Source organism: Arachis hypogaea, chromosome 10 (assembly GCF_003086295.3).
Source record: "Arachis hypogaea cultivar Tifrunner chromosome 10, arahy.Tifrunner.gnm2.J5K5, whole genome shotgun sequence".
NCBI classification, from domain to species: domain Eukaryota; kingdom Viridiplantae; phylum Streptophyta; class Magnoliopsida; order Fabales; family Fabaceae; genus Arachis; species Arachis hypogaea.
In genome coordinates this window covers 29,507,180-29,517,462 of record NC_092045.1, presented here as the reverse complement: position 1 = coordinate 29,517,462, position 10,283 = coordinate 29,507,180, and the positions used below count along the sequence as shown (strand labels likewise).

Below are 10,283 nucleotides of genomic sequence, written 5' to 3'. Positions count from 1 at the left end.
ATGATTGCTCCAAGGTATTTAGCAACTTGCTCTTCAGTGACATACTCATCCTCTTCAGAGGAAGAATACTCATCAGAGCTCATGAATGGCAGAAGTAAGTTCAATGGAATCTCTATGGTCTCATTTTGAGCCTCAGATTCCCATGGTTCCTCATTGGGGAACTCAGTGGAGGCCAGTGGACGTCCATTGAGGTCTTCCTCAGTGGCGTTCACTGCCTCTCCTTCCTCCCAAAATTCGGCCATATTGATGGCTTTGCACTCTCCTTTTGGATTTTCTTCTGTATTGCTTGGAAGAGTACTAGGAGGGATTTCAGTAATTTTCTTGCTCAGCTGTCCCACTTGTGCCTCCAAATTTCTAATGGAGGACCTTGTTTCAGTCATGAAACTTTGAGTGGTTTTGATTAGATCAGAGACCATGGTTGCTAAGTCAGAGGTATTCTGCTTAGAACTCTCTGTCTGTTGCTGAGAAGATGATGGAAAAGGCTTGCTATTGCTAAACCTGTTTCTTCCACCATTATTATTATTGAAACCTTGTTGAGGTCTCTGTTGATCCTTCCATGAGAAATTTGGATGATTTCTCCATGAAGGATTATAGGTGTTTCCATAGGGTTCTCCTATGTAATTCACCTCTTCCATTGAAGGATTCTTAGGATCATAAGCTTCTTCCTCAGATGAAGCTTCCTTAGTACTGCTTGGTGCATTTTGCATTCCAGGCAGACTTTGAGAAATCATATTGACTTGTTGAGTCAATATTTTGTTCTGAGCCAATATGGCATTCAGAGTGTCAATCTCAAGAACTCCTTTCTTCTGACTAGTCCCATTGTTCACAGGATTTCTTTCAGAAGTGTACATGAATTGGTTATTTGCAACCATTTCAATCAGCTCTTGAGCTTCTGTAGGCATCTTCTTCAGATGAAGAGAGCCTCCAGCAGAGCTATCCAAAGACATCTTGGACAGTTCAGAGAGACCATCATAGAAAATACCTATGATGCTCCATTCAGAAAGCATGTCAGAGGGACACTTTCTGATTAATTGTTTGTATCTTTCCCAAGCTTCATAGAGGGATTCTCCTTCCTTCTGTCTGAAGGTTTGGACTTCCACTCTAAGCTTACTCAATTTTTGAGGTGGAAAGAACTTTGCCAAGAAGGCATTGACTAGCTTTTCCCAAGAGTCCAGGCTTTCTTTAGGTTGAGAGTCCAACCATGTTCTAGCTCTGTCTCTTACAGCAAAAGGGAATAGCATAAGTCTGTAGACTTCAGGGTCAACCCCATTAGTCTTGACAGTGTCACAGATTTGCAAGAACTCAGCTAAGAACTGATGAGGATCTTCCAATGGAAGTCCATGGAACTTGCAATTCTGTTGCATTAGAGAAACTAATTGAGGCTTAAGCTCAAAGTTGTTTGCTCCAATGGCAGGGATAGAGATGCTTCTCCCATAGAAATCGGGAGTAGGTACAGTAAAGTCACCCAGCACCTTCCTTGCATTGTTGGCATTGTTGTTGTTTTCGGCTGCCATGAGCTCTTCTTCCTTGAAGAATTCGGTTAGGTCCTCTACAGAGAGTTGTGCCTTAGCTTCTCTTAGCTTCCGCTTCAAGGTCCTTTCAGGTTCAGGGTCAGCCTCAACAAGAATGCTTTTGTCTTTGCTCCTGCTCATAAGAAAGAGAAGAGAACAAGAAAATGTGGAATCCTCTATGTCACAGTATAGAGATTCCTTGAGGTGTCAGAGGAAAAGAAAATGGAAGGCAGAAGTAGAAAATTCGAACTTATCAAAGAAGATGGAGTTCGAATTTTGCATTAAGGGATAGTGTTAGTCCATAAATAGAAGGATGTGAGAATAAGGGAAGTAAGTTTCGAAAATTAAGTAAAGGATTTTGAAAACATTTTGAAAAACATTACTTGATTTTCGAAAATAAAAGTGGGAAAGAAGTAAAGTGATTTTTGAAAAAGATTTTGAAATTAGAAATCAAAAAGATTTGATTGAAAGTTATTTTGAAAAAGATGTGGTTAAGAAGATATGATTGATTTTTTTAAAAAGATGTGATTGAGAAGATATGATTTGAAAAACATTTTAAAAGATTTGATTTTGAAAATTAATGACTTGGCTATCAAGAAAAGATATGATTCAAACATTAAACCTTTCTCAACAGAAAAGGTAACATACTTGATATGTTGAATCAAATCATTAATTGATAGCAAGTATCTTTGAAAATAGAAAGAAATTGATTTTGAAAAAGATTTGATTGAAAAGATATGATTTGAAAAAGATTTAATTTTGAAAAACTTTGAAAACTTTGAAAAAAATTGCATTGAAAATAGAATCTTCCCTCTTGTGCCATCCTGGCGTTAAACGCCCAGAATGGTGCACATTCTGGCGTTTAACGCGCAAAACACTACCTTTTTGGGCGTTAAACGCCCAACCAGGTACCCTGGCTGGCGTTTAAACGCCAGTCTGTCCTTCTTCACTGGGCGTTTTGAACGCCCAGCTTTTTCTGTGCAATTCCTCTGCTGAATGTTCTGAATCTTTAATTCTCTGTATTATTGACTTGAGAAGACACAAATTAAAAATATTTTTGGATTTTTAATAATCAAAATGCAACTAAAATCAAATAACAATGCATGCAAGACACCAAACTTAGCAGTTTGTATACTACTGACACTATATGAGACACATAAACACTCAAGTCAAGAGAATTCAAAGATCAGAGTAAGAAATCATCAAGAACAACTTGAAGATCCTTAAGACACATGAATGAATGCATGCAATTGACACCAAACTTAAAATGAGACATTAGACTCAGACAAGAAATATTTTTGGATTTTATGATTTTGTAAATTTTTTTGTGCTTTTTCGAAAATTAAGTGGAAAAAGGTATCAAAATTCTTAATGAGAATTCCAGGAATCAGTGCAATGCTAGTCTAAGACTCCGGTCCAGGAATTAGACATGGCTTCACAGCCAGCCAAGCTTTCAAAGAAATCTTCGGTCCAAAACACTAGACATGGCCAATGGCCAACCAAGCCTTAGCAGATCACTGCTCCAAAAGCAAGATTGATAGAAATCAACAAGCTTTTGTGATGATAAGTTGAAACCTCGGTCCAATGAAATTAGACATGGCCTCTCAGCCAGCCAGATTTCAACAAATCATCATGAAACTCTAGAATTCATCTTCAAGAATTTCGAAAAAAAAAATTGCATTGAAAACAGAATCTTCCCTCTTGTGCCATCCTGGCGTTAAACGCCCAGAATGGTGCACATTCTGGCGTTTAACGCGCAAAACACTACCTTTTTGGGCGTTAAACGCCCAACCAGGTACCCTGGCTGGCGTTTAAACGCCAGTCTGTCCTTCTTCACTGGGCGTTTTGAACGCCCAGCTTTTTCTGTGCAATTCCTCTGCTGAATGTTCTGAATCTTTAATTCTCTGTATTATTGACTTGAGAAGACACAAATTAAAAATATTTTTGGATTTTTAATAATCAAAATGCAACTAAAATCAAATAACAATGCATGCAAGACACCAAACTTAGCAGTTTGTATACTACTGACACTATATGAGACACATAAACACTCAAGTCAAGAGAATTCAAAGATCAGAGTAAGAAATCATCAAGAACAACTTGAAGATCCTTAAGACACATGAATGAATGCATGCAATTGACACCAAACTTAAAATGAGACATTAGACTCAGACAAGAAATATTTTTGGATTTTATGATTTTGTAAATTTTTTTGTGCTTTTTCGAAAATTAAGTGGAAAAAGGTATCAAAATTCTTAATGAGAATTCCAGGAATCAGTGCAATGCTATTCTAAAACTCCGGTCCAGGAATTAGACATGGCTTCACAGCCAGCCAAGCTTTCAAAGAAATCTTCGGTCCAAAACACTAGACATGGCCAATGGCCAACCAAGCCTTAGCAGATCACTGCTCCAAAAGCAAGATTGATAGAAATCAACAAGCTTTTGTGATGATAAGTTGAAACCTCGGTCCAATGAAATTAGACATGGCCTCTCAGCCAGCCAGATTTCAACAAATCATCATGAAACTCTAGAATTCATCTTCAAGAATTTCGAAAAAAAAAATACCTAATCTAAGCAACAAGTGAACCGTCAGTTGTCCAAACTCAACAATCCCCGGCAACGGCGCCAAAACTTGGTGCACGAAATTGTGATCAATACTTTTCACAACTCAAATAATCCCCGGTGATGAAACCAAAAACTTGGTGTTCACTACCATGGCATAAACACAACTTTGCACAACTAACCAGCAAGTGTACTGGGTCGTCCAAGTAATAAACCTTACGCGAGTAAGGGTCGATCCCACAAAGATTGTTGGTATGAAGCAAGCTATGGTCACCTTGTAAATCTCAGTCAGGCAAACTCAAATGGATATAGGTGATAAACGCATAAAACATAAAGATAAAGATAGAGATACTTATGTAATTCATTGGTAGGAACTTCAGACAAGCGTATGAAGATGCCTTCCCTTCCGTCTCTTTGCTTTCCTACTGTCTTCATCCAATCCTTCTTACTCCTTTCCATGGCAAGCTTAAGCAAGGGTTTCACCGTTGTCAGTGGCTACCTCCCATCCTCTCAGTGGAAATGTTCAACGCACCCTGTCACGGCACGGCTATCCATCTGTCGGTTCTCGATCAGGCCGGAATAGAATCCAGTGATTCTTTTGCGTCTGTCACTAACGCCCCGCCCTCAGGAGTTTGAAGCACGTCACAGTCATTCAATCATTGAATCCTACTCAGAATACCACAGACAAGGTTAGACCTTCCGGATTCTCTTGAATGCCGCCATCAGTTCTAGCCTATACCACGAAGACTGTGATCTCACGGAATGGCTGGCTCGTTTGTCAGGCGAGCACTCGGTTGTCAGGCGATCAACCATGCATCGTGTATCAGGAATCCAAGAGATATTCACCCAATCAAAGGTAGAACGGAGGTGGTTGTCAGTCACACGTTCATAGGTGAGAATGATGATGAGTGTCACGGATCATCACATTCATCAAGTTGAAGAACAAGTGATATCTTAGAACAAGAACAAGCGGAATTGAATAGAAGAACAATAGTAATTGCATTAATACTCGAGGTACAGCAGAGCTCCACACCTTAATCTATGGTGTGTAGAAACTCCACCGTTGAAAATACATAAGAACAAGGTCTAGGCATGGCCGAATGGCCAGCCTCCCAATGAGGGTTCAATCATCAAAACATGATCAAAAGATCCAAAAGATTGAAAGATCCCCCTAATACAATAGTAAAATGTCCTACTTATAGAAAACTAGTAACCTAGGGTGTACAGAGATGAGTAAATGACATAAAAATCCACTTCCGGGCCCACTTGGTGTGTGCTTAGGCTGAGCAATGAAGCATTTTCGTGTAGAGACTCCTCTTGGAGTTAAACGCCAGCTTTAGTGCCAGTTTGGGCGTTTAACTTCCATTTTGGTGCCAGTTCCGGCGTTTAACGCTGGAATTCCTGAGGGTGACTTTGAACGCCGGTTTGGGCCATCAAATCTTGGGCAAAGTATGGACTATCATATATTGCTGGAAAGCCCAGGATGTCTACTTTCCAACGCCGTTGAGAGCGCGCCAATTGGGCTTCTGTAGCTCCAGAAAATCCACTTCGAGTGCAGGGAGGTCAGAATCCAACAGCATCTGCAGTCCTTTTTGGTCTCTGAATCAGATTTTTGCTCAGGTCCCTCAATTTCAACCAGAAAATACCTGAAATCACAGAAAAACACACAAACACATAGTAAAGTCCAGAAAAGTGAATTTTAACTAAAAGCTAATAAAAATATACTAAAAACTAACTAAATCCTACCAAAAACATACTAAAAACAATGCCAAAAAGCGTACAAATTATCCGCTCATCACTCAACAGAGAGTCACAGAGAACCAAATTTGTTTACATATCTTGTGTCCATTGTGGGTTTAATAATTTAATCCCAAACCATCCTTTTTAAAATTATTTTACTGATGAATATTGAATTTAATAAGTTTTCCATGTAACATTATCCTCTGAATGCAATGAGATGTATATGTATTAATTCTGAGTATAACCTTGAAAACACAACGGTTTCTTACCATTTCCTTTCCATTCTTATTTATGTGGGTTGTAATTATCGTGAATTCTGGCGTTTGTGTTCAGGAATTAATGGAACATGATGAATTGAGCAATTATATGTAGCTTCAATTTATGAATAACTCTTGACTAAATTTGATTGTTTATAATTCTTCTACACAATTTACATTGTATGATCTATTGCCTAGTTTGTGATCCTACAATGGTGAGTATGATTTTGACGTGCATTTTTACACTAGCTTAACAAGAGAAACTTCATCATTTTGAAAAAAAAAACTGAAACTAATATTGCTCTAATTTTTAAACTAAAATATGCATTTAAACATACAAAAGAAACTCCCGCACAATTGAATTGAAATCCAAAACTAATTACAACTTATCTGCAGTAATGTTAAACAAAATTCTGTACTATTTTTAACTAAAATTCTGCATTAACATTAACAAAAGAAGCAATTCTACACATATTAGAAACTAATTCTATACAAAATACCAAGTTGTTCTAAGTCTAAGATACCAAATTCTGCCAACAACACTTATTATGTATTAACATGTGCCAAATTGATAAATCTAAAAAAGCAAATGTACTATAAATCCAACCTCCAATTTTGAATCTTGAAAAAAAGATTAACTCTAACTATGCAATATAGCTCTAACAAATCCAGTTTTTTGACTATCTCCTAGTGACCAAAAGGTTTTTTCCAACTGAGGATTTATGGAGAACTTGAGTGCAACAGAAATAATTTCATCATCGGTGAACCCAAGCTCGCTAAGCATGTCACCAACCTTTTTTTCCTCCCGAGTCTTTACCATAACTTGAGCAAAAGCATCCAAACGCTTTCCTTGTTGGTCGAACACATACTTCAGGGTGTCAGTTAACTCCTTCATCATCTTGGTATCGTTTGCCCTTTTAGATGCGTATGGCTTTTTTCCTTGTTTCTTTTCAGAAGATGAAGACACCGAATTCGATTGTTGGAGTAGGGATTCATTGAAATCCTGGTTTGAGTTAAAGATATCCATATATTCTGCATCCACTTCTTCATCTCCATCTTGTTGCACTTCTTCTTCAGCATCATTGCCGCATACAGCAGCAACTCCATTTGCCCTGTCCTTACAAAATATTTTCTCCAAACGTGGATAAAGGGGAAAATGCTTTCCTGGAGTATACAATCTTACTCCTTGTTTCTAGAAAACAAATAAAAGATCATCAAAGAGGGATAGAACTAATTGTCAAATAGAATAAAATTAAGTGAATCAAATCAAACATGAAAACTAACCTTCATATATGCAGCTAGAATCTCTTCGTTTTCCACAACCACGCATTGCTTCACATCATCCCATCCAAAACCGCTACAGGCTGCCATATCAGCAGCAAATTGATATTTTTCCTTTAGCCTCTTAACCTTGTTCTTGCAGTGACTTATTTGAAAGCCACCACCTGGAAATCTCTCATTCATTTTCACAGCAAGCTTCTCAAAAGATCCAGGTTTGAACTGACCTGCATCAGCTATTCTTCCTTCACTGACAAGCTCCTCCATAAAACCAACAAATGTCTCGGTCTTTTCATCAGTCCAGACATGTCTGTCCATTTGTCTCTACTATCTAGATTGACTCAATCAAAATTCAAGTTAGCATCCTAAACACATTATGACATCATTTTAAACAAGTGGTATATGTAGTCGAAACACAACATTAATATTGATTACAGTTTCACTGTGAGGTCTTACAATAAATATTCAAGACAACAAATTATCAAAATAATTCAAATGAAACACAAACAACAAGTAAACTAGCTAATTTATACGGCTATGCATCCACTCAGTGTACATTTCATGTGCTAAGTTGTCTCGCCAAGCAGTCCATTCGTTGCTTCCCTCTACAATGTCAATCATCTCATCATCGTCATCTTCATTACCACCATGCTCCTCTCCAATAATTACGTGGTCATTCTCAAGTAAAATGTCCTCTTCAGGATCGGAGTCCATATTAAGCCGAATAAAATTTTGCAGTAGACAACATGCAATTATTATTCTATTTTGTGTCTTAATTTTGTAGAAACAATGACTCCTCAAAATTGCCCATCTCTTCTTAAGTAAACCAAAACAACGCTCAATAATGTTCCTAGCTGAAGAGTGCTTCTTGTTAAAATATTCTCGAAAGTTTCTAGGTGCATTTCTTCCATGGGCCCATTCTTGTACATGATATCGAGTTTGCCTATATGGTGCTAGAAATCCCTTGCAATTAGTATAACCAGCATCCACTAAATAATAATTCCCTATAAATTAAAAGATATTCATTAAGAGGATTAAAAAATTTGTATGAACTAACATTTTGAAGTGTTTTTGTTATCTAAAACTTAATTATTACATACCAATTGGTATCTTGAGGTTATTACGACGTGAAATAGCATCTCTAAGGACTCTTGAATCCGATGCGGATCCTTCCCATCCACTAAGTACGTACACAAAATTCATATCTCGATTGCATACGCCTAGGACGTTGGTTGATATTCTACCCTTTCTTGTTCGGTATCTTGATTTATCTTCTTCAGGAACAGTCACATCTATATATGTTCCATCTAATGCTCCTAGACAACCCTAAACCAAAGAAATTTAAGTGTCAAGACTAACTCTACAAAATTATAAATAAGACAAAACCACTCCAGCAGTTATTCACTAGATTTACCTTAAACCATTTCCATCGGGGATCTATGCAGTCATCTGGGACAAGAACAGCCTTTGCAAACAATAAGCTTTGAACACGTATAACCGAGTACAACACCTTATTGAAATACCTACTTATTGTTTCTCCTGACCTATAAAATCTAACTTGAAGTGTGCGATTCTTTTTATGATGAGCTAATATTATCAAAAATATAATCACTTGCTCAGGTATACTTACACGGCAATCATCACTTAATCCACCCTGAACTTTAAGTAACTCACATAATCTTCCTAATGCGTCTACACTCATCCTTAATTCCCAAATGCAATTTCTATCGTCTCCTCCTATTATGCGGTTTAACACATTTCGTCTTAAGGGATTAGTATTAATTTCTCTATTCCTAATAAACAAATGCCCTCTTATCCTGTTTCTCAAATAGAAAAATACAAACATCAAAACTAATATCGAAACTGTCTCAAGCTCAGACTGAATCATAAAATAAAAAACAAGAAATCGTCTAAATTGCTCGGAGTGGTCCAATGGTTCCATTATTCCCTAATCAACAAGTCAAAAATATAAATAATAAATTATAATAAAATTTATACAAATACTAAAAACAATCACCAGCAATAAGAATAACAGCAACGTAACCTCTAATTATTTTATTTTTGAATTCAAACAAATAAAAAGAGTTTAGTATAATTTTTTTTATTCATTCTTCAATTAAGAACAACATAGATACAACTTTGTCCATTCATTCATAGCATCATTAAAAAAATCACCAATTTTGTCACACATATAATTCAAATGAAACACACATATAATTTTGTCTATTCATTCATTCATAGCATATTTAAAAAACTCACCACATTTGTCATACAAAATACAATTTTTCTTGTTCATATTTAATTTTCAAATTTTTAATTCACTCAGCATTATTTTGTTTCTCTGCAGGATCCTCATTTTCAGTTTTAGGTTGGGCTATGCAAATGGTCGAATAGGTGGCATGCGTAAAACCTTGCAATGCTTTTATAAATGGGGGATTTGAAAATCATTCAAATAGATAACACCCAGAAAAACCAAAGCATTTGAGATTCTTGAAATTCAGAGAGTGTTGTTGAGATTCAACATGTGCAAAAACTAATTAAATAGCAACTCTCTTTGATTGATCAAACTACAACAACCAATTTAAGAGAGAGAGACCGACCTGAAAATGCAAAGTGAAGAGGTTGTAGTTGCTACAAGGCAATTTTGAAGTCAGCTACAGAGGCTATAGAGACTACAGGAAGAAGATAGAACCTGCCAGAGAAAGAAGAATAGAGAATCAGCAGGAAGAAGAAAAAGAATAGAGAAGACAGAGAGCAGGAAGATGAAGAACGAACCTCTGAAAGAAAGAAGAAGAAGACAGAAGACAGAGAATAGGGAGAAGAGAATACCGTGGAGAAGATCAGTGTTGCATTGAAGATGTAAAATTAGGGTTTTTTTGATAGGTATAAGAAAGGGCAATGATTGGAATAATAAAAATATTTAAGGGTAAAAAAG

At 36.8% G+C, this 10,283-nt stretch overlaps 1 protein-coding gene across 1 annotated transcript; it reads right to left on the bottom strand.

The window, feature by feature from the left end:
• Positions 1 to 7,870: 7,870 nt before the first annotated feature.
• LOC112717461 (protein ALP1-like) lies at positions 7,871 to 9,050 on the bottom strand. Its single transcript, XM_025769481.1, has 3 exons — positions 8,763 to 9,050; positions 8,449 to 8,674; positions 7,871 to 8,352 (listed from the first exon to the last, which is right to left on the bottom strand). Exons 1-3 carry the CDS (start codon positions 9,048 to 9,050, stop codon positions 7,871 to 7,873), a joined length of 996 nt encoding a protein of 331 aa, XP_025625266.1.
• Positions 9,051 to 10,283: the final 1,233 nt, after the last annotated feature.

What these genes read in the sequence shown, in the direction of transcription:
- LOC112717461 (XM_025769481.1), bottom strand. Translation starts at nt 9,050, where the DNA reads ATGAGTGTAGACGCATTAGGAAGATTATGTGAGTTACTTAAAGTTCAG. An exon ending in CCCGATGGAAATGGTTTAAG is followed by an intron (nt 8,675 to 8,762) that starts GTAAATCTAGTG and finishes TCTTTGGTTTAG; the next exon opens with GGTTGTCTAGGAGCATTAGA. An exon ending in TAACCTCAAGATACCAATTG is followed by an intron (nt 8,353 to 8,448) that starts GTATGTAATAAT and finishes TTTAATTTATAG; the next exon opens with GGAATTATTATTTAGTGGAT.